This window comes from Apus apus, chromosome 10 (assembly GCF_020740795.1).
Source record: "Apus apus isolate bApuApu2 chromosome 10, bApuApu2.pri.cur, whole genome shotgun sequence".
Classification (NCBI taxonomy): Eukaryota; Metazoa; Chordata; class Aves; order Apodiformes; family Apodidae; genus Apus; species Apus apus.
The window spans coordinates 998,734-1,023,245 of record NC_067291.1 but is presented as its reverse complement, the minus strand read 5'-3'; the positions used below and the strand labels follow the sequence as shown (position 1 = coordinate 1,023,245).

At 45.0% G+C, this 24,512-nt stretch overlaps 1 protein-coding gene across 1 annotated transcript in view; it reads left to right on the top strand.

Moving 5' to 3' along the window:
* The window catches only part of MYO9A (myosin IXA), a 188,534-nt gene that overhangs the window by 123,925 nt on the left and 40,097 nt on the right, over positions 1-24,512 (top strand). The window contains 5 exon segments of the mRNA XM_051628736.1: positions 10,006-10,127; positions 10,899-11,040; positions 12,643-12,838; positions 17,132-17,251; positions 21,711-21,786. Of these exon segments, the coding sequence (XP_051484696.1) occupies positions 10,006-10,127; positions 10,899-11,040; positions 12,643-12,838; positions 17,132-17,251; positions 21,711-21,786 (656 nt within the window).

Sequence of the window (24,512 nt, the reverse complement as noted above, 5' to 3'; positions counted from 1 at the left end):
AGCCAACCATGAGAATAAGGAGAATGCATCACTGTCCTTTTTGTAAAAAAAATAGGACAAAGCAAAAAATGGTCAACATGACAGTTCTGCCTTGGATAAAGATGGTTATTGATGTTCTGCTCCTGCTTTCTTTCTAAACCAGCTGTTCTGGATGATTCATGGTACATGGGAATGTGCAGATGAAGGAGGAGTACAAGAAAGATCCATCCCATAGCAGATGGAAAAGCCCAGGCTCAAAAATCCAGATTTATATTGGCAAATTTTTGGCTTTGAGCTGGTAATGATTGATTAATCTTGAACAACTGAGTCCAGAGGAGGCCATGAAAATGATCATAGGGCTGGAGGAGCTCTCCTGTGGAGACAGACTGAGACAGCTGGGGTTGTTCAGCCTGGAGAAGAGAAGGCTCCAGGGAGACCTTAGAGCACCTTCCAGGGCCTGAAGGGGCTCCAGGAAAGCTGGGGAGGGACTTGGGACAAGGGCAGGGAGGGAGAGGACAAGGGGGGATGGATGAAAACTGGAAGAGGGAGGTTGAGGTGAGACATGAGGAGGGAATTCTTTGCTGTGAGGGTGGTGAGACCCTGGCCCAGGCTGCCCAGGGAAGCTGTGGCTGCCCCATCCCTGGCAGTGTTGAAGGGCAGGTTGGATGGGGCTTGGAGCAGCCTGGTCTGGTGGGAGGTGTCCCTGCCCCTGCAGGGGGTGGGACTGGATGATCTTTAAGGTCCCATCCAACCCAAACCAGTCTGGGATTCTGTGTTTTGAATGTTTGTCATCCAGGAACAAGGGGGTGGCAAAGCCCTGCCCAGCCCCAGCCATGCAGTTCCCAGGAGGGGAGGACCCAGGTCAGTGCTTTGGGGGACCGACGATGACCAGAGCTGTGTTTTATTTCAATCCTGTAGTTGGAAATCTTATCCTAAAGGGAACATTTAATCAACTCTAAGCTCTCTCTCCCCCACCCCTCCTCCCCAGTGTGAGTTACACACTCTTGGCATCCTTTGTTTTCCCCCCAATGTGAGTTACATACGCTGGCGTGTTGCCAAGTCATTAATCAATGACTTGTGCAGCTCGTTATTTCTCCACGTGTCATATGGCCCCCAGCTGATGGCAGCAGTTTTCAGAGGGCATCTGCTCTCCCATCTCCCATGAAAACAGATATTTGAACTGAGCCTCCCAGTTTGCAACGGTTGACTTCTGATGGTTGGCTTTTGTCTTCAGAGACAATAAAGAGACATCACACCTAACGTGTGATGAGATTCAGCAAACCTCCTGATGGGAAAGGAAGGGAAAAAGTGCTCCAAGCAGTGACAGAAAGATTATTTTTTCTTAATTGATTTTCCATTTATTTATTTTTTTTTAAATCTATTTCTTTATAATTCATTTTAACTTTATTTAGAATCGTAGAATGGTGAAGGTTGGAAGGGACCTGAAATTCGGGCTCCACCCCCCCTGCTGTGAGCAGGGACACCTCCCACCAGACCAGGCTGCACAACCTGGCCTTGAACACCTCCAGGGATGGGGCTTCCACAGCCTCCCTGGGCAAGCTGTTCCAGCACCTTCCTACTCTCGTGGTGAAGAATTTCTTCCTGATGTCTAACCCAAATCTCCCCTATTTCAGTTTAAAACCATCACCCCTTGTCCTATCACTGCCCTCTCTGGTGAAAAACCCCTCCCCAGCTTTCCTGGAGCCCCTTCAGGCACTGGTAGGTGCTCTAAGGTCTCCCTGGAGCCTACTCTTCTCCAGGCTGAACACCCTCTGGTCTCTCAGCCTGTCTCCAGAGCTAGAGCTGCTCTAGCCTTCTGAGCATCATCATGGCCTCCTTGGACTCTCTCCAGAAGCTCCATGTCCTTATGTTGGGGGCTGCAGAACTGGACACAGTGCTCCAGGTGGGGAGAATATATCATAATTGATTATATTCTCTATATGTACTATAATATCATAAAATAGTGTGAGTTGGGATGGACCTTAAAGATAATCTAGTTCCAACCTCCCTGCTATATATAATATTATATATGAACCCCAGAAATTCTATTCTTACATCTCCTTAACAGCATCCTTGAGGGCAAGTTAGAAAACATGCTTAAAATATCATTAGAAAATACTTTAGAAAAATTTCCTCGTGTGATGTGCTGGTTTTCTGCATCTTTTCAACTTTAGAATTAGATACCCAAAGAAACAGATTCGAGTTGTTTTGGATGTTTGGGGTTTTTTTAAATGTAATTTCCTGACCTTTAATTGAAGCCCAGTGCAGAGAAACCTCCATCTGTGGTTGACACCATAAAAGCCCAGATAAATGCACTGAGAGCTCCTGTTTGCAAGTTGGAAGATGTGTAATTTGAAGGTTTGAGCACCTATTTTGGTTAAAAGAGAGAAAAGCAGATTGCATTTGGGAGATGGACAACAGAAGGGCCAAGCTTTTCCTTTTTTTAAAATCAATTATAGAATAAATATTTAGGTAAAAAGCTGTTGAGCTGAACAGGCAGGTTGAATATGTGGTTGTCACCATGTTGCCTGAGCAGTTTGTGTGGCATGGTAACAAGATTTTGCAGGGGTAGCATAGGATATATATATACAGAGAGAGAGATATAGATATATAGGTATATAAATAAAATTGGGAGTACTGTGAGCCCACTGTAAGTGTGAATGAATGAGAGAAGAAAGAGGAGCCAGTGTGTTTATTGACATGAGTGTGAAGTGAGGACTGGAAGGGAAAGAGGAGCTTTAACCTGGAGGACCAGTCTGGTGCTGACCACGACCACTGTGGAGGTCCCCATCACATTCCTGAGCCTGATCCACCTTGCAAGGCCTGCATTGATAGATGTTTATTTTCCTCTTTCATTTAGATGGCAAAAATGAAGGAGATGAGTCTGCCAGCAGATTAAACAGGATCTTGAAGCTCATGCTTCTCCTGGTTATTTTAAGAGGGTTGGGAAGAAGGATGCTCCTGCAAAGGGAGGGGGTGGGAGGTGTGTCATGCCAGCTGAATCAGGCAAAACCCGTTTTCCCCATTTGAGAGCAAAATAGAATTTATGACTGAAACCTGCTGTGGCCACTGAAGCACAAGGAGCTGATTTCAGCTCAGAGATAGATGCTGCAGATCCGACATAGCTCATACAGCCACGTGCACAAAACCCTGGGCTGAACCTGCTGTTTTAAATCACTTTCTCTAGTAATGGACAGTCCAAATTACAACAAATTAAAATCTCAGACTGCTTATATAGAGCAGATGGGAGGTGGTCAGCAGGCAAAGGATCCGCCTCAAAATAGAGCCACATTCACTTGCCATTCACTGAGGAGCCTCTGAAGTAGTCACCTCGAAGGAGAAGACCATCTCAAGGAGCACCTTTGCTTCAAAACCAGCTGCCAACGTGCCCTAAGTGGTTTGCAACTTAAAACTGGGTGGCAGAAGAAATGCAGGGGAGGTTGTTACCAGAACCCCGACATTGCCAGACATTGTCCTTAAAATAGAGCAACTTACAAACCCCTTTATAGACCAGGCGTTTATAGAGGATGCAGAGACATTTATATATGCTGTGTCTGCAGGCACATTGTTAAAAATACGTATATTTATCTAGATGCCTGTGTATATAAATTCCTTTTCTGCTTAATTTGAGAACAAACATAACAATCCTGGTTCATAAATGAAAGTGTGGGCAGCACCAGCTTCAGCGTCCTCTTCTGGAGGGATGTCAGGAACTTGAGACATCCACGTCGGTGGCAGCATGTGAGTCCTGGCACCAAACCAGTCCCTGGTCTCCTTCCTTTGGGAACTCTCTAATAATAAGGCTTTCCCATCTCAAGGTTTTATCATATCAAGCTCGTTTTAATTATCAAATTAAGCCCAGATGGTTCTGCTGGGACTGACTCACCATGCCCGCCTGTGTTTGCTGGACAAATAACTAATCCTCCATGGGGTGGATTAATTAATGGATGGGTGGATCCTGGGTGGATCTCTCCTTGCTGAAGAGATTCCCCCACACCTTGCTGCCATTTCCAGGCTTGGAAAAGCTTGCCCAAGCAGAGAAAACTGGAAGAGAGGAGATTTAGATTAGACATTAGGAGGAACTTCTTTAGTGTGAGAGTGGTGAGAAGTGTCCAAGGGCAGGTTGGATGGGGTTTGGAGCAACCTAGTCTGGTGGGAGGTGTCCCTGCCCATGCAGGGGGGTTGGGACTGGATGTTCTTGAAGGTGCCTTCCTACCCAAACCATTCTATGACAATTTTATTCTATAATTTTAGGTTATATACATATATGGATGGATCCAGAAAGGAGCTTTAAGAAGGTTTAGCTTCTTTAGTTTATCATGTAACATTGACTTATTTTAATGACATTTTTAAAACATTAAATATTATGTTCTTTCCTGGAAGGTTTTCAACAGAGTTTGCAAATACAGCCTTGCTTCTAATTTTTCAACTGAACTTTTGAGGTGCTTGTGATACATCTTCTTGTCCATGGGCATCTGCAGGGTCGATGGGACCTTGTTTCTAGGTGAGCAACCAAGAGAGAAGCAATTTACACACTTGTTTAGTTGCTCTAGGTGTGAATTTGCAAAGGGTTATATTTTGGTGGGTGTCAAACTGACTCATTTTTTGAAGAATATCTGGAGATTATTTTAAGCTGGGAAATTAGCTAGGAATGGAGAGAGACATGAAATGGGGTTTAAATAGTGGTTTCCCACTTTGCAAACACTGTCTGAAGCTGAAGCAGATGCTGTTAGAGTCTGGATGAGGGAATTTCACAGCCTTCTGTTCTGTTGTGAATTTTAAGGCAAAAATAGATACATTTGGCCATCCAAAAGTGTCTGCCTATCAGTTGCATCAGAGTGGATGGCTCTGGATTAGGTGAGTTTTTACAATGGGAACGTGCTGGGAAGCATCCCACGTGGAGCTGTGCTGGAAAAATGGATTTTTCAGTCAATTTCCTGCTTTATTTGAGCAATTTTTATTGCATAAACCAGGTTTTCCAGTGCCTGAGTAATGAAAAGCTTGGACAGATTAACTGCTGGGGCTTATCCTGCTCCATCTGGGAGGAGGGGAAGGAGCTGATGGGTTTTCCTCTGCTTTTGGGATTTACTTGAGTGTTCCTGAAGCAGGGATTGGCATGCCTTGGGGAAGCAGAAAATGCCCAGTTTCCCTTCTGTGTGGTTCCACACAAATAATGAACACTTTTGGTTTTCCTTTCCACCTTAATATGCTTCAATTTCCTAATTGGACTTGATTAAAAACTGCAACATTTAACCCCTCTTTTTACCATCAGCCTTGTCCCAGCCCCAGAAGAGGCCAGAGAGAGCATCATCCCTGTCTTTGGGTTTAAAATGTAGTTTTGGGGGGGCTGGTTCTCAGTTTTCACTCCGACTAATGTCAGTATCCCCACAGTAGAAGACATTTGCCTCCTGGGCACTGAAGTGCTGAGATGATTTCATGCCTCTTGGCTTGCAGGCTGTTGGGTGCCCAACACCCTTCAGACCTCGTGGCAGATCTTTGACCTTTGATATCCTGTGATAGGACAAGAAATTCCATATAGGATAGAAAAATAATATATTCAGGCCTGATTTTTCACTTCCTTTTGGTTTGTACTTGCTAATTGCTCAGCTTTGTGCTTTTAGATAGTTGGAAAGCTTCTTGTTATGTTTTTGATTCTGTATTTTTATCACACCTGTCCTACTTCATTTCTTCTCAGGGTTTCTTTGCTCCTTTTCTTCTAAGTTTTTCAAGCTCCTGATCACTCCCTCCAACCACCTCTTGATTTTACCATATGATTTTGGGGAGCAGTAGACCCCAGTGAGCTATGGATGAGCTTAAAAATCCTATTTCATGTTTTCTCTTCCTATTATTCTTTTTAGCAGATGGTTTTCCTTACTGTTGACCATGGCTGGCTATGGGATAATTCATACTAGAGACCCTGTGGATTGGCTAGAGATGTTTTCCAGCACCTCCAAAGTGCTGTTGGGCTCCTAGGTTTTTTCTCCCACTCAAGATATACAAAACTTGAATTCTACTGCAGATGAGAGCGTGTTTCCCTTTGGTTGGGCATCAAAATAAAGCCCTGATAACAGAATTGATCCAGCACTCCTGGAAAGATAGCAGGACTTGTTTCTCTACAGGTTGAACTATAAAATTAGGGATGTTTTCTGTTCCTAGCAGGAGGGTTTCCATCAAGCCTTGTGTCCCAGTCGAGAAGGTTTTCCTGATGCTCAGCATGTGTGTTTTGATCTTCATTTCATTATTCTGTGTAGAAAAAGCAGTGTTTGAACTCTGGGGTCAGCTGGAGGCAGGCAGGGTTTCTCTGGAATAGTGCTTATCTTCCTCGTTGCTGGAGTCCCTTGAATTTTCACCCATGACAATGCTGGATGTTCTACCACATTCTGTTTATTTGCTGCCCCAAATCGTACGTGCCGATCCGCCTCAGGCTGTGCCATGTGACCTTCAGGGAAGATTGATGCTTAGTTTCTAACTTCATGCATTTCAAGGTCTGGATCTGCATTTTCATATCTTTTTTATTCTTTCTTTCTTTTTTTTTTTCATGTTTGAACACCCCAAATTGTGTTTTATTCCAGCCTGAGCATTTTAAGCTCTAAAAACCACCCCTCTCAAACAAGACAAACTCAGGCTGATGCTGCCTGTCCTTAGGAGCCACCTCCCTGCTCAGCCCCATCTGTCTCAATACAAGATGCGATGACAAAGAACCTACAGATACGGGATCTTTCCACTGCAGAGAGATGAGATGAAGTCACCAGCTCCCTTTTCTCCCGAGCTGAGTCAGAGAAACCAAATCCCCACGATGCAGTTTTGCTGACCCGGCTGCTGCGGCGCGCGGCGATGCGGCTGCGGCGACACAGCCCCGCTCCCACCTCGGGGACAGCCTTGGAGCTGTGAGTGTGCTCGTGCTGGCACAACAGGTCCTCAGCAGGTCCCTTTGGTGGCACACAGAGCCAGGGCTGATGTCCTGCCAACGTCACCAGAGTCGGGGCATCAGTGTTGTTTCTAAATGCGTGACTGGGAAGCGTTCGTCTCCTCGTGGCGGCTCTACCCATCACTGGGAGAGCCACCAGCAGCATCTCCATCTCACCCAATAATTAAATGAAAATACAGAGCTGCTGGACTAAAAAAAAAACAACCTGAATGTCTTTTTTTAATATTTATTTTTTTTTAATTGATTCTTTGTTCAATTCCTTTTGCCAAGTTTGAGAGCTCAGTGCTCTCCTCTCTGGTGGACTTGCATCATTCCAGCAGACAAGGTTTCAGCTCTCCAGGGATGGGAGGAGTAAATCCATACATTTTTGTTGGGAATGAAGATGCCAAAAATAAGACTCGTTGGATTTTACTGAGCTAGAAACTTTTGTGGGTGTCAGCAGTTAGGTTCTTGATGTAAAGGTGGTCTTCTAGGAATAGGACATTTGAATTTGCTTCCAACTTGGTTTAAATTCAAGGTGTACATTGAAGCTGATTTTCAACTAACCTCCAGCTTGAAGGCTTTTTTGTTTGGGTGGGTTTTAAGTGTTTCCTATTGTCTTAATCTTGTCTGTGTGTTTGTTAAATGAAAACCTCATGTTGTTTGGATCCAATTCCTTAATATTCCAGTACTCTGTGAGGACCCTGCATCCATCAAAAGGTGGCAGAGGTAGATTTTAAGTCTAGCTCCCTAATTCTGCAGAAAAATGGTCATTAAAAGATAAATACAGAAATTGTACAGAAGATTCATAACTGTTCTGCAGACCCAAGGAATTCCATTGGTCAATCACAAAGCCATACTTAGTTCTCCTGGGCTGTGGTTCTGAAGGCAACCAAACCAATAACTGGAAAAACATTTGAAAAAAAAGAAATGAGATATTTTTTTTTCTAGTTGAGCTTTGGAGCAATTGCTCTGGAATAGTTCCTGTGCTGCCTGTGTGCCTGTCTTGAAATAAAAGCATAAATCTGAGTTATTGTGGAAAAAGTTACTAGTTGAGGGCTTTAATCCCTCTTCGTGTTTGGCCAATGCAGCAAGAGATTGCATTGGGGATGGAAGGGAGGGAGCAATGGGTGGACACACGTGGGGAACAACCCCACAGCCTGGAAGTGAGTGTTTCTGAGCCAGCCCAGATGAAAAAGAAGAGCAGAGGAGGGAAATTAGCCAAAAATCCTGCTGCTGAAGAAACAGAGGCCAGGAGATCCGTGGGCTCAGGTCGTGCACCCTCAGTGACAGAGCTGAAAATGAACCTAAGGAAGTAGAGACCTTGAACTTGGGTCTTTTATGGTCATTTACTGGAGTATAATTTTTTAAAAATCAACTGCAACTAATTGCTAATTGGTTGTTTGAGTTATCTTAGGAGCTGTAGAAGTCTTTAGTGTGGTCGGAAGAGTTTCACTGTGCAGATGCCAAACGTCCCATGTGGAGCCTTCTCTTCTCCAGGCTGAACACCCCAACTCTCCCAGCCTGGCTCCAGAGCAGAGCTGCTCCAGCCCTTGCTTCATCTCTGTGGCCTCCTCTGGACTCTCTCCAACAGCTCCATGTCCTTCTTATGTTGGGGGCTCCACAACTGGACACAGTAGTGCAGGTGGGGTCTGACCAGAGCAGAGCAGATAAGCCAAGAGACATGCACCAGCCACTCAACACCACTAAAACAAGCTCTTCTTTTATCATCATGGCAAGGCTTGATGCTCTCCAGGTGCTCAGGACCAGTCCGGAGACTAATGGACCCTGTGTCCCATTAAGCAGCTGTCAGAAGCAGCCTGTTGAGGAAAGATGCTGACTCCCATTATGGCTCCACGCCTCACTGTCTCTTTCTTAAATCACTTAGGAGAAGCTCAGTGTCCCTCAAGAAATATGCAGGCTTCTACACTTGGCTGGACTGCTGTATAGAAGCTTCTTTCCTCCACTTGCGCTACAAATATGACAAATCTTAGTCAAAAATATGTTTTTTTAATTGCCTAGAATTTAACAGGGCCTCTTGGATATTCTTCTCCTTGCCTCCTGGGTTTGTTTGCTCTGCAGAAACCTAAGAAAAAAGAAAACAAGAATAAAATTAATCATCCGGAGTTGTTCCCTCTTTTCAGGATTTCTTTTTCCAACGGGATGTGCTACATTTTTAACCCAAAAAGGCTTTAGGGCCGTTAAAAGCTCCTACATCTGCACGGAGGATGTGTTAGTGCAGAGGTTTAGGATGTCTCAGAGACAGAATTCAGGACTTGGCAGGTTTTTTAGCAAAAATTTCCTCCTGAGATGTCTCAAGCACTTCAGGTTGTTTCATTCGAAAAACAATACAAGTTGAGTTTGTGTTAGTTATGGGTCAGGGTTGGAAGAACATGCCTATTTTTCAGGTTTTTTGATCCTATTAAAAACAAAAACAGAAGCTGCAATAAAAATTTTGAAGCTTTTTTCCCTTTTTTGGCTTCAATTCTGCTATCAAAATGTCTTGAATTAGAGAAGGAAAAACACGGCTTGGGTTGGTAGGACTTCTCCCAACAGGTGGGATAAGGTGCACTTCCAATACTGCTGTCTTGAGAGTGGACCAAAATTCTTGAGAGTGTATGATAATAATTAAGATTTTTACACTCTACTTTCCTCCAGGTGTCCTAAAATAATTCCTGCAGAAGACTGCTCAAAGTTAATCCAGTTGAAAATCTGTCTCAGAGGAGATAACCTTTGTAGAAGGGGAAGAGTTGCAGTTGTTTTGGTGGAAAATAAATAGTGCTTTTTTCCTCAGCATGAATTTGGGGCCAGATCTGCACATTTACAGTAAAAATGGTTTCGGAGTGGTGGTTTCTGCTACCTGGAGGTCTCTTTGTTACCCTTGTAGCACCAGCCATTAATATTGTGAGATACAGAAGAGCAGAACCCAGGTTTAGGTTGTTCAGCTGGTTCTTTATCATTTTCTTTTGCAGCAGAAAAAATATCAGTGATGTCTGAGATGAAGAGATGTTCATTTTCATAAATGGAGCATCAGTTTCCACAAAACCCTTTGAATTTCACCTTTTTATTTTCTTGCTTGCACCCAATACAGTTATAATGTGTTGTTTGGGTTCCTTTAGGAGGAATATAGAGCAGAAGGAATTAGCTGGCACAACATCGACTACATCGACAACTCCAGCTGCATCAACCTGATCAGCAAGAAGCCGACGGGCTTGCTCCACCTGCTGGATGAGGAGAGCAAGTGAGTAGGAAGCTCTTGGGTTTGCTAATGAAGTTTTTTCACTTGTAAAGTGTTTATCCTTAAGTCTTAGCTCTTGATGTTCTGCTCAGGAAGATCTAACAGCTCGTGGGGATGATTTGTCTTTATCTTGTGTCTCTGGTTGTGTTTCTGGGATGGTAACACAAGCACTGGAGAATCAGCAAGCTGAGCAAAAAGCCTGAACAAATAGTAATTAAAAATCTACTTCGAGAGTTTCTGTAGAGGAAGGGCAGAGGTTTCCCTGGTTTCTCTCCCCCTGTCTCTCCCTGTCTCCCCAGTTGAGCTGAGTGAAGGGAGAATCTGAGTGAGTTAAAGCAGGTTGTGTGGGTGCAGTTATTCAGATATAAGGTGGATATATCAATTATATTATATGTATATATATTTCCTAGAGATATGAATACCCCATAAACGTAGGAGCTATCACAGCTTCAAAGCCAACATGGGGTTCCACATAAATGCAGCTACTGTTAGTAGTTTCTGTAGGAGTACAGTATGCCCCAATAAAAATATGCCATTTTTTGGTATTTATCACCAATTTCAAACCATTACTAAATCAGTTAAGAACTGTCCAGACACCAGATCCACCCTGTGCTTGTACGTGACCACATGGCAGCCTGCAAAACAGTGTTTGCTCTGCAGGCACGGAGGGGGAAGCTCCGGTTGTTTCTGTTTCCCTGTCTGTGGTCAAGAAAGAAGTGTAGAAGCTTTTTTGTTGGGTTTAAAGTTACCTTCTTTTGAATCCTTTCCACTCAGTTTTCCTCAAGCCACAAACCAGACCCTGCTGGACAAGTTTAAGCGTCAACACGAAGGGAATTCCTACATCGAATTTCCAGCGGTGATGGAACCGGCTTTCATCATCAGACACTACGCGGGCAAAGTGAAGTACGGAGTGAAGGTCTGTCACCCAGCTGCTCCCTGGCAGTTGTTTGTGTTTAAATCCTGGAGCTGGGCTGGGGAAGGAGAGCCCCAAAGGCTCCACAGAGGTGTTTTGGAGGGGACTTGGCTGGAGAAGAGACGTGAGGGTCAGGGGAGAAGTGGTTGGTGAAAGCTTAGGAGAAGCAAAGAAGCTACTGGAGAGCAGCTCTGGGAAGAAGAACCTCAGGGTCCTGGTGGACAATAGGTTGGCCAACAATGTGCCCTTGCAGCCAAGGCCAATGCCATCCTGGGGTGCATCAGGAAGAGTGTGGCCAGTAGGTCAAGGGAGGTTCTCCTCCCCCTCTGCTCTGCCCTGGGGAGACCACATCTGGAACACTGCATCCAGTTCTGGGCTCCCCAGTTCAGGAAGGGTAAGGAGCTGGTGGAAAGAGTCCAGCACAGGCCACAAAGATGTGGAGGGGTCTGGAGCATCTGCCTGTGAGGAAAGGCTGGGAGAGCTGGGGCTGTTCAGCTTGGAGAGGAGGAGACTGAGGGGGGATCTCATCAACACACATCAGTATCTCCAGGGGGTGTCAGGAGGATGGGGCCAGGCTCTTTTCAGCAGTGCCCAGTGACAGGACAAGGGGCAATGGACACAAACTGGAGCACAGGAGGTTCCAGTTAAACATGAGGAAAAACTTCTTCACTGTGAGGGTGACAGAGCCCTGGGACAGGCTGCCCAGAGAGGTTGTGGAGTTTCCTTCTCTGCAGACATTCCAAACCCTTCTGGACATGTTCCTGTGGGATCTACTGGAGGTGATCCTGCTCTGGCAGGGGATTGGACTTGATGATCTTCAGAGATCCCTTCCAACCCTGATGACTCTATGACTATGTTTATATTCAGGTGGGCAGGTAGGAAACAGTTTTGGAATTTATAGCTGCAAATCTGTAATAGTGTTTCTGATGCAATATAGAAACTTCAGCATCACCTTTAAGATGCCTCCAGGAGCAGTGCTTTGGAAGAAAACTGTTGTTTTCTGGACATAAAGAGGCATCTAAAATGAGGGCAGAAAAAAAAAAGATAGAAGCAGGACTCTAGAGAGTCCAAGGGAGGCTACAAGGATGATGAAGAGACTGGAACACCTGCCTGATGAGGAAAGGCTGAGAGAGCTGGGGCTGTTCAGTCTGGAGAGGAGAAGACTGAGGGGGGATCTAATTAATGTCTATAAATACATGAGGGCATCAAGAAGGCAGGACAAGCTCTTGTCACTTGTGCCCTGGACAGGACGAGGGGCAATGGATTCAAACTGGAGCCCAGGAAGTTCCACCTCAACATGAGGAAGAACTTCTTTCCTGTGAGGGTGACAGAGCCCTGGGACAGGCTGCCCAGAGAGGTGGTGGAGTCTCCTTCTCTGGAGACTTTCAAGACCCATCTGGATGCCTTTCTGAGTGACCTGCCCTAGTTTTGGTCCTGCTCTGGCAGGGGGGTTGGACTCGATCTTTGGAGGTCCCTTCCAACCCCTGTGGTTCTGCGACTCAATCGTGGTGTTGTACCACGGACAGCTGGCAGATCTTACCTGGTGTATCTTGTAGATACTGTTAATTTTCCTCTTTCCTACCCTTCCTTTTCCTCCTTCCCTAGGATTTCCGGGAGAAGAACACGGATCACATGCGTCCAGACATCGTCGCTCTCCTGCGGAGCAGCAGAAACGCCTTCATCTGCGGGATGATCGGCATCGACCCGGTGGCCGTGTTCCGCTGGGCCGTCCTGCGGGCCTTCTTCAGGGCCATGGTGGCCTTCAGGGAGGCTGGGAAACGACACGTGGAGAAAAAAACCGGTACGTGTGTCAGGTCTAGTCTATTACTACCATATTTCAAGTAGCCTGACTTAGTAGGAGCTATGAATCTATTTAAAAAGTCATTAAAAAGAGCCTGTAGGTGTTTTACGTTTGAAGGTAGGTTTGGATTTTAACACATTGTGAGAAAAGATTTTCACTTTACTGCTGCTTGAGCTGTTCCTTTTCATAGGGTCCATACATAGAAAATCCTGAATAATTCAAATAGAGACATAAAAATGATTCAGCAAATAATGAAGATTATTTTTGCCAAGAGTTCTTGAACTGTCAGTTACATCTGGGGGAAAAAAAAGGCAAAACTTCTCTCCTATTTTTCAAGCTGTTCACCCTTTATGCTGCAAGAGAACATGGCTCTTGTCTAGCAGAATTTACTGCTTCTCAGTCATCCAGAACCACCTCCTGCTGAATGTGGGGGCATTAAATTAAAGAAAAGTAATGGTGCATCATCATGCTGTGGCAGGCAATAGCTGGCTGTGCTTTTAGACCATTTCTCTGCATAGAGCAATGTTGGAAAGAAGGGTACACGCTATTACCATTAATTTCTGGGCACAAGAGGGCTTGAAATTCACAATGAAATTAGAACCTCAGCAGGGAAAATGTCATCTTAGTTAAAATGAAGCACAGAGTCAGCCCCTGCATTATTTTTTTATTTGGAGGGGTGAGCATCAAGGAGAACCAAGGAGCTTGGGAAGAGGAACGTAGATATGGAAACGGTACAAGCAGAAAGAATAAATTGCTCGTTCAGGGCAAGTAATAGGATTCAGAGAAGAGCCAGAGGCAAAAATCAGCTTTCAGCTCTTAAGGCAAGATCTTCCTCTTGAACCACTTAGATGTGGTGTAAGAGAAAAGATGTTTCTCATGAGCCTGGGTCTCTGTGGCAGATGGCAAAGGTGTTGGACATTGGGAGAAGCATCACTCAAAAGAGTTGGCTTCCAAAAATCCATGTTTGCATTTTCCCAGCATCCTCTTTCTGTCTTGCATAAAACCCAGACTGAACTAAAGTGACTTGGTCAAGGAGAGAATAAAAATACATTCAGTCTTGGGAAGTAAGAGCTGATTTCAAGCCCTGCTTTGCTTTCTGTGTCTCTGGCAGTTGTGCCGGCTGTGCTCCTGTCCAGCTTTCCTCTTTTCAGTCTGGACTTTCTGGCATTGACTTGCTTATATCTCTCTCTCTATAAAAAGATATAGGTAAAAAATAGAGTCCAGGAGGTTTTCAGATAATTCTGGGAGACTCAATCCTTGCATTGTCTTTTCTTTCCATACCCAAACTCACACTAATGGCTGAGTTTCTGAATCTTTCCTGGCACACGTTGCTGCTGTTTGGTCTATCTGGTGTCCTTTACCCCACTTTCAAATGGCTTTGTGCTTTGTCACCTCTGGTTTTTGAGCCAAAAAGCAAGTAAAAACACCCCAGGCCCCTCAAAAAGCTGGAGAAGATTTGTCTTAAAATTCCTGACAATCCTCAGATTATTTATATCCTGAATTTTGATGTGCATCTTCAGCCTGAATTGCGAAAAAGTCACAAGAAAGGTGCTGTTATATAGGCAGAACTAGTGGAAGGAGACCACCTAAATCAAATTCCCACCTTCAGGTCCACCTTATCCCTCAGGAAAGCTTGCCTAAAAGTGATGGCAGAGGTGGGACCATGCAGGTCCAGCTGCCTCTGCGCTCTTTGGAGGGGGACCCATCCCTTCTCAGCATGACTTCTGCCCAGGTGCTGGCAGCACTTAGCAAGATGAGATCTGTAGCGATGCTTTCATCTTGTTTTTAGTGAGAAGACCTTGTGCCCATCTCCTGTTGAGTTGTCCCTCCAAATTCCCATCTTGCCAAAGCACCATGAAGCAGATGGCTGTAGAAGAGGTGGGCCTGAGCGAAAGGCTTGCCTGCTGCCTGGATGTTGGGCCAGGTTGCTCCTGGTCCCTCCTGCTCCCCAAAATAATGCAGAAAAGCCCCAAACTGATGCTTTGCACCTACGGCAGAAGGCATGTGTGAATTATTAATCACCAAAACTACCCCTTTTTGCTAGACAAAAGCAGACAACCACAGACAGCATCTATTTAGGTTTATTTTGGATTTTTACCAAACCTTGCTGGCTTTAATGAGCTAGGTGTGAAGACCTCACTGCCCACAGACCTGGAGTATTTGATAAAATTATGGTAGATGAACCAAGAATAACTTCACACACGTACGTCCATCCAAGTGTGCACACTTTTGTGGATCATTTTTTAAAACGTGTGTGGCCCCATTCTTGGTTTCTGAGGTCCCATCTCCTGCTTCTGCCGCCCATCAGAGGGTGTCATTTAATGAGTAGAGCAATAGCTGAAGCATGATGGTTTTTTTCTGAAGGCTTTTTGTCCTCTTTTGGTTTTAACCCCACATGGGTCTCCCTTGCTTTTACCTGTCTGAAGGCTTCTTCCAGTTGCTCCTGCAATACCCAGCAGGGATTTTAATGGAAAATCTCTGGCTGATGCATAAGCAGCTCTGCAAAATTTTGCTCTGCTTTCTTTTTACATCATCTTTTCAGTTTTCTTCTCTGTGCCAACCAGTGCTCTGATGTAAGGATAATCAGCATCTTTTCCTGCTGGCTTTAGGGACTCCTCTTTTTGTACTCCTGATAACTTCGTAGTACAGCTTTTGGTGATGATTGTCCTCATTAACCTGGAGGTGAAGAGGAGCAAAATGGTGTCATGGTGCATTTTGTTGGGTTCTTTCTGACCCAAGAGAGACCTCGTGGTGCTGGCAACCCTCCTGAGATGAAACACACTGATGGGTGGACTTCTTCAATCATTTGATTCTTTACTATTATTGAATTTATCAGGGAGGATTGAGATGGTCCAAAAGAACTACATTTTTTAACTAGATTTGTTAATGAACTTCGATGGAAGGAACATTATCAAGCTACTTAGGAAAGAAATTTGGCTAATTGACATTTATTTGCAATTTATTGCAAATTTATTATGCAAGACCCCTTTATTAACAAAACCTTGATGGAAGAACTGTTCCTATTCATGTACCCTAGGCTGCGGAGACTACCAGCTTTCCTGTCTTGGGGATGCTGGACACAAACCTAAATCCTTTCTCTGACAAAGGATTCATTGTAGAGTTATACAGGCTGGTTTGGGTTGGAAGGGACCTTCAAGATCATCTAGTTCCAACCCCGTGCATGGGCAGGGACACCCCCCACTAGACCAGGTTGCTCCAAGCCCCATCCAGCTTCATAGTCCTGGGGCTTTGCCCTCCCTCAATGAGCTGTGTTTGCATTTGGCAAACAAGGGTTGCTCCTTGGGGTAGTTGCAGCCTGTTGCAGCTGGCCTGCACAGTAACACCTTCTCAAAACCAGTCCCAGGTTTATTCCTGAAGCTGAGCACTAAAGAGCTCAACCTCTCCCCAAAAGAGTAAAAAAAAAATCCCCTGTATTTGCCAAATAAAGGTGATAGCACCCAAAAAAATGGTCTTTGTGGTGTCACTGAGCAGCATGAAGGGGTGGTAAAGCCAGGCAGATGGCCCTTGGCAATGTTCCTCTGGAAGGTTCACATGGGTCCTTTCTGATGATTTAACGCGTTGGTATGAAATGCTTCCGTACACGCTGACACAAGGTAACTCCTCGGTGACCTCATCACACCTCAGCATGACCTGTCCCTTGGGCACTTGATGATGGAGAGACACAGTGTCACCTGTGTAACCTCTCCTCCACCCCGTGGTTGGAGCTGGGCCATGGGAAGTCCTCCTGGCTACACAGCTTCTTCCAACTTCTGACCTCAGTCCCATCCTACCTAACTCCAAACTCTGTGTCCTTTACCCTTGAGGAATACAGAGCCCTTGTTTAATACAAATGAGTCCTATTTTTCCTTCTAATTGCCACTATTCCCACAGCTCTGGGATGCAGGATGAGAACTGGAGGTGGCCATGTCCAGGAACATCTGCCCGGGGAATTACGGATAAAACCTGGCAGAGGCATGGGCAGGGTTTTTAAAAGTAGAGATTTATTGAATCGTCTATTTTTTTGCCCAGATCATCACAGAGTGATTATCAAGTGATGATGCTCTGGCTCACATGGATTATGAGTGGGGCTGGGCTGTGGTCCAGCCCGTGGCCATGGAGGAAACCGAGGTTAAATTGTGTCGAGCGCCGACAGCGCCGCGCAACCCCCGAGCTCCCGTGTCCTTCGGGCTTGTTCTTTCCCCTCTCCTGATTTCTGCTTATATAATCTCTCTCTTCTCTCCATTTTGTTTGTTTGTTTGTTTGTTTGTGTTTGTTTTTATTTTGCTTCCCAAGGGCATGATGATGCAGTGCCATGTGCGGTTTTGAAAAGTGTGGATAGTTTTAGCTTTCTCCATCACCCAGTTCATCAGAGGAGCTTAGAGATCCTGCAGAGATGCAAGGAGGAGAAGTACAGTAAGGCTCCACCACCCACCCTTCCCTCTGATACGACACTCACTCACCAAGAAGTGGAAACCAGGTGCATTCAGCATAGAAAGGGTAAAAAAACCACCTGAGGAGCCTTCCAGTATCGAACCAGCTGCCTTACAGCAATTTTGACCCCATTGGGAAATTCTTAAGGCAGAGTTTGGAGAGTCAAATAAAATGTAAACCTGCAGCTCTTGAGATACAACATCAATTTGCTGCTTGTTTCGCTGTTCACTTGCTGACATTGAGATGCTGATGCTCGGAGTATTTTTTGTGTGGTTTATTGTCATTATCACCTGGGATAATAATTTCAAAGCACCACACATTTGGTGGGAATATTCCTGAGATCAGGCATGTGGCTGATACAGCTGAAATTTAACTTTATTTGGATTTCATTGGACCTAAAAAATAACGTTAGCTTCTGAAAATATGGTCTCTGAGAGCTGTTAGTTAAAGCTGAAACATTTGGTGATGGTGTTTTACAGAATGAGTTAAGATGCACTTGGTCTCCATTTCTTCCTCCTCACTCCCCTGTCATGTTAATAAACTCATCCTGCATGAGAGCACGGACACTCCTGCCTGCACGACTGTATTTTATATATACATATATATAAAAATATATAACTCCCGTCGTATCTTTAGACATACCATTTTCCTGCCATTATTCTCTTCCTTCTCATGGCACATGAGAGCTGTCAGAAGTCCAGTGCTGCTACGTGCAGTCTGTGAGGGCAAAACCTCACCCCAAGTTGCTAACATAAACATTGTGCAACTTAGGTGTAAATGCAAAGCAGCCCGTTTGCACCTGCAGAGCTGAGCTGGGTAAGTACAGCAGTAGTAGGGGTGACTGCATGTTCCATCTTCACAAATACTCTTTTTGTGCTAAGAAATGTTCTGTCACGTTTCCGTGCTTCCTGCAGCAGGTGGCAGTGGGGGAGCTGAGGTGTTTTAGTTATTGATTTGGACTTTAATCCTTAATTTAAAGTCCATTGCTTCTTCCTACAAGCTCCCACTGTTGCTCCAAAGAAACATAAAACAGTAAGATCAACAAAGCAATGGATTTTAGGTGGTGTTGTGCTGAGTGACGTGACTGATAGTAAGTAACTATTGAAAAGGAAGGTGATTATCAGTAGAGTAATTTTAATTGCACTAAATAATTAATTTAACGTTTAATTTGTAAGTTAACTCAGCAACATGGGAAGTTTGGGGGGGTGTTAATTTGCAGGTGCTTAGGTGAGAAGGGGGAAATTTGTGCAACTCAGGAGACTCTCAGTAACAGAGCTTTAATGTGAAGCAGTGAAGTTGAGCTCAGTGTTGAGCTCAACGAGGAGATAATCAGTTTGGTCCCTCTCTCAAGGATGATGTGGTGGAGCTCAACAGGTTAAAACCTCACTTGGTATGGACCTAGCCACCCAGTTTGGTCTCTCTCAGGATCAAACCCAGACGTGGATCTGAGAGTACCACAGCCATAGTTTGTGAAATGGCTGAGAGCATCCAACCTGCCAGACAAGCAGTTCCTGTTCAGCAGTCCAACATCATTCCTGTCTTCCCATTGCTGGGTGTGCTCCTGCGTGGTGCTTCCTCAGGCTTCATTTCTTTGGCAGGCTCAGATGGGGTTGGAGCGTGCCCAAGTTTTGGGTGCTGAGTTTTTCAGGCTTGTAGGCCCTGCAGGCTTGGGCTGAGGTTGGCCCCAGGAGTTGGCTTTTCCCAGAAGCCAGATGAGGTTACATCCATGTCATCCTTGTGAGAGAGACCAAATAAATCATCTTGTCTTGAACTGTGCAATTAGTTCTAGCTATGCACAGAACAAATTCATTTGATAAGTATATTGAGATTCCCTTTAGGTGATTTGGTATTCAGCTTGTGTCGCCAACCAGTTGTCCTTCCCTTCCCATCTCAGCTGCTTTGCTGGGGTCTTGGAGTCTCAATTCCACCAGAGCAATAAACAGGGTTTAGAAACCTCTTGAGTTCAAGACAAAAGCTCTACTGGTTGATGTTCATGAGTAAGGAGTACACTGGGATTAGCCAAAGCTCTTTGCAGTAAGGGCAAAGACCTGTTAGGCAAATCCATCTGTCTCGCTGAAACACTGCTTGAAAAGTCAGAATCATTTTATTCCTGAAATGTAAAGTAGATCAACCTGCTTCTGAACTGGGTGGAGCTTCCACTCCCACCACTGTTCCTTGCATGCAGCATTTTGAAATATGCCATGTAATAGTAGTATTCACTCTACAGAATTCTCAAAGCCACGTGAGACTGGTTTGGGTTGGAAGGGACCTCGAAGATCATCTATATGTAAACCCTCTGCATGGGCAGGGACACCTCCCACCAGCCCAGGCTGCTCCAAGCCCCATCCAACCTGCCCTTCAACACTGCCAGGGATGGGGCAGCCACAGCTGCCCTGGGCAACCTGGGCCAGGCTCTCACCACCCTCAAACTCAAGAATCCTCTCTAACCCAGCTTGTGCACTGTAAATTTATTAATCAAAAACTTGCTTAATAAGGTGCTAAGCTGGCAGAATTACCGTGTGGGTTTAATGCAGCTAATATCTGAAAGCCTGAAAGAGAAATTCCCTCTTCCTGAGCAATGCAAGGTGCAGTTGTGGCAATATTTTGTAATATCTTCATAACTTCAGCCCGAGTTGTTGGGTTAGATGGTGGTTTGAGGCTTTATCTTTCAAGGGTTTCTTTGATGGGGAGTGCAGAGAAGTGAAAGAGGACAGAGTTTGTTCCAAAAAGAAGGGTGCAGATTAAAATAAATCTTATAAATCCTTCTGAAAGCCCATTTTTCATTAGATGCTTTAGGTTAGAGAAGCCTTCAGTGCCTTCGTGGGGAAGTGTCTGGGCATATATACTCAATAAAAAATTGACACAGCTCCACATTTGGTGTAAAACTAGGTACAAAAAACACTAATGAGGCATTTTAAGCAGATTCCTGATGATTCTCATTCCCACCCCCTGCCCTTTACAGTTGGGTTTCTGTGCTCTAAACAAGCAACTCTTGGTACAGAAAGGGGTGAAAGATCACTCCTAGGATGAGAAATGGAACAAAAAAAGGCTTAAATGGCAAGAAAAGGGATTAAATAGAGAGTTTTGAGCTCTAGGTGTAGCTAAGCACTTGGATAGATTATCTGGCTTGCTTTCCCAGCATCTGGAGGTGATTTGGAGACCTTGAGATACAATAACTCACCCAGAAGGACCATCAGCCTTTTCGGGCATCTCCTGCCCGGTGTTCATGCTTGAAGACAAACTGTTCTAACATTTCAACAGGTGAAGGAGGACAGTAGATGTTGCATTAAAGGGATGTCGCCTTTTGAGGTTTGGTAGGAATTTTCTCCTTAAGAAATTCCAGACTCTAGGAATGGCAGATCAGCAGGATGGGGTCAGATCTCTGTGTATTTCCTTTGTGTTCAGAATAAGAAGATCCTTAGGATGCCTTTTAACTCAGCATCTGGGTTGGATTAAACAGGAAAATGATAAAGGGTGGGAGGAGGGGATGCTTCTTCCTATTCTGTTGCAAACTACAGTTTAGACTTCCTTCTTTTTAGAAAGGGATGAGGGTTTTTTGCCATTTTTTTTTTTTTTCCAGGGCAGAAATCTCAGGGTAAAGGAATATACATTTTTCCCAGGTTCTGGTGAGCGCTGCGACGTTTCGTGTCTCGCAGCAACAATGTCGAGACAGTTTAAAAATTGCTCTGCTGTTTTCCTGTCAAGTTTGAGCTTTTGGGGGCTTTAAACAGCTGTGCTTTAGCGACTTGAGAAGTGTTTTATTTTCTACAAGAATTGTCTTTTGTCTTCCTAAACGCTTGGTTACAAAACATTTCCACTTTGGGGAAGGTAACAGTGGGAAATGTCTGCTTCTGTCACCATGCATGAGAACTTCCTTGGGTATTTATTAAATACAAATTACTCTGAACTGCCCCTATCAAAGGATGTAGGATCAACAGCCAATAAGGCCTCCCCGGGCAGTATGTACTCCTTGCTAGATGTGCCCCTGTCTATATATTTGTGGGAAGGAAAGAAGTGTGCAAGGAATAAATCAATTCCAAGCGTTATACTCGTGTTGTCCCATGCACAGTGGAGAGCTTAGGAATATTTTGGACATGCAGGACATGGGTGGCTGGTCCCCCCACCCCATCACAGCAATCTCTTTCTTCACCCCATTTGCTTCTAAGCTGGGACAGTGTTTCCCTAACACAGGGAGAGTATGTGGGAGGGGAATGAGGAGGCTGGAGCAAACAGTGTTACTCACGCGGGTGGTGACTCGGCAGCAGAGGTGGAACTGAGGAGACGGTGGGGACGTGGTGTCCTTGGCACCCTTGTGTGCCCAGCATGTGCCATGAGACGTACGTGCTCCTCCTTGCTGGAGTCAGTGCTAAGCTATGGCTCTGCTAATTGCCTGCTGGGCAAGAGCCAGGTGGAAACATCTTTTTCTCCTGTGCTGCTGTAGGTATCACTAGGAAGAGCCCACGGACACCCCTCTCAGATCTCCAGGGAGCCAACACCATCAACGAGAGGACGCAGCGGTAAGTCTTGCTCTTACGTTGACATGACAAGGAAATCTGGGATTGGAGAGTCTGGTGTTATAAGCTACTGTATCAGTGTTTTTCCCTGCTTGATTATTAATTTTGTCTTCGTTATTTTTCTGCTGCATGATCACATCTAAACATCTTTTCCTGACTAAACCACAGGCAACTTCTTTGAGCCAAAGAAGTTGTGGCCTATGAGGTGGTCAGAAGCTTGCAAAAAATTCATGAATGTGCTGATATTGAGGACATAAAAATGTACTGAGGATATTTCTGGTGCAAAAAACCCCCAATGATGTGTTTGGGTGCAGATCTGCACAGAAGCAGTGCAATGGTGGCTCTAGGTGCCACTGAGTGAAGGACCTGGGAAGTTTTGGGCCTTGAGATGCTACCTTGTCAAATGCTTTCCTTTTTTAAGGGAAGGAAGCATGTTAGCTTTCCAATTTCTATAGGTTTTATGTGCAGTTTTGTCTTTTAATCCTTCCTTAAAGGTTCTGGCCATCCAAGCAACTGCTTAATGAGACCTTTTTGCTTGAGGGTCAAGTCTGTGCTTTGAGATGCAGATCTGTGGCTCTTCTGCAGAAGGTTTTCCAAATCCAGTTTGTGAAGCAAAATGCCTCAATTTCTAAGGGATACCTGGGCAGTAATGCTCCTCTGTTTCTCCAGCTGCTGTTGTGCTATCCCCCTGCAGGCCCCAGAAAGTCTGATCATCCAAATTCCATCTCTAAAGGGATGTGGTGCCTCTCTGCTTCCCTCTGAGCAGAGCGAAGGGTGATCAGAGCATCCTCAGCTCCTGCAACAATTGCTTGGAGCTGCAGACATTCAGTGGTAACTTCATGTTTCACAAGAAACCCAGAACAAGTCGAGAGGTGTCTGAGGCTGTCTCCTGAAATGTGTCCATCAAATGTCCTGTAATGGTCCTTGCATCTCAGTGGGTTTTCCTTCCACACAAAATAAAGTATCCTTCAAGTATATTATTAACCCTTAGTTTTGTTGGCTTTAATGCCATAAGGGTCAAGACAGGAATGAGATACACGTTGTTCCTTTTATTGTCTGGCATTGTTCACCCCGTTCCCTCTGAGTGCCATCAAGACTAGAATATCCATCCCTCTTGCCCTGAATTTCTTCCCTTTGAGGGTGGTGGTGGCACCCTGCTGAAGGAGAACTGAATATTCTCGTCTCATTACAAACTGACTTATTTTCAGTGGTCTGAGGATGTGATTTCTATAAAATTGTTGGAGCGAATTAATAAATTTGCACCACTTCTTGATTTTGGGCAGAATTTCACCTTGTGCAAGCAATCTCACCCTGTTGTGGGAAGGTTATGCAACCCTGGTTGTCCTCACATCAGTCTTTCCCACCCCTCCTTTTCTTTCTGCTAATGCTATAGCTGCTACAGCTCTAATTTGTTGAGTTACAATGATAGTAGGTACATGATGATGTTTGAGATGGAGGTTGGTGTCTCCACAGGTGACGTTCACTGTTTCTAGCATCTCTGGTTGTGCAGGTTTCCCTAAATGTGATGTAACGTGAAACTTTGTCCCTGTGGAGATCTTTGCATGTAGATAAGAGAAGTTCTGCAGTTTCTCTAGCAAGCCTTCAAATCTGATGTGGGTGCATGAAGAACATCTGTGAAGATGTTCTTACCAAAGCCAGCAGAGCAGACAAGTTCCCTTAACCAGCCAAGATCAAGGGCAACAACTACTGTGTCTTCATTCCACCATCCTCAGTTGTAGGTCACAGCAGGGTCAGGACAGGCAACTTTATTCCCTTTGCTGATATATTTGCAACAAATGTGCTTTTGAAGCTGTTCTAATTCCTGTGTTCCTCCTGGTATGGTTCCTCAGTAGCAGGAGGCCACAATCTTGGCCACAGTCTTCTCTTGGTCATCATTAGTGGTAGGCCCTCGGATGTCCTCTGTGCCCTTTCCTTCAGAAAACACAAACTGAGTCTCTTGAAAGATCTCTAACGACCAGCCTGGGCTTTGGGAGCAGGCAGGTGATTCTGTTACCTTTCATTGTGGATGATTTTGAACTGAAGAGCCACAGTTTTCATTTGAAGAGTCATCTCCCACTTGAGAAATGACAGTATTACAGTTAACTTGTGCTTGTTGAGCAAGAAGGGATAAATACAAAGGAGAAGGCAACTCATCTAGAGGAGGGCTTCACTTGGACAGCTTGCCAGCAGATAGGCCAGCAAGTGATTTACAGAACTCAATTAAACAGGAATTTGCTTTCAAAGCCATCTCATGGTCATGTGGCTGCTGATAAGTCTGCCTTGAACCTCCAACCCACAGGACAGCCTGGGGCTTGATTCTAAAAGCAGATCTGAGGGATGACATCACGCAGGAAGTCACTGCAGAGGGTTTAAGGAAGGAGGAGCTGTCCTCTGATCACAGAAGAAAGCCAACGGGTGGTCTGCAGATGGGAAACCAGGCTTCAGCAGAGCATGGGGCAGCCAGTGGGAGGAAGGAGAGCCAGGCCATAGCTGAGCCCACCCACTCCGGGTGGCTCTTCTGCTGCTTTATCTTCATTGGTGGGACAGTTTTATGTGCAGTGTTGATTACAGGCTGGGCTCATGCAAACTGCAGGAAGTTCAACCGGGCCAAGTGCAAGGTCCTGCACCTGGGTCAGGGCAATCCCAAGCACAGATACAGGTTGGCTGGAGAATGGATTGAGAACAGCCCTGAGAACAACCCATCACCCTGAGGGGGTGTTGGGTGATGA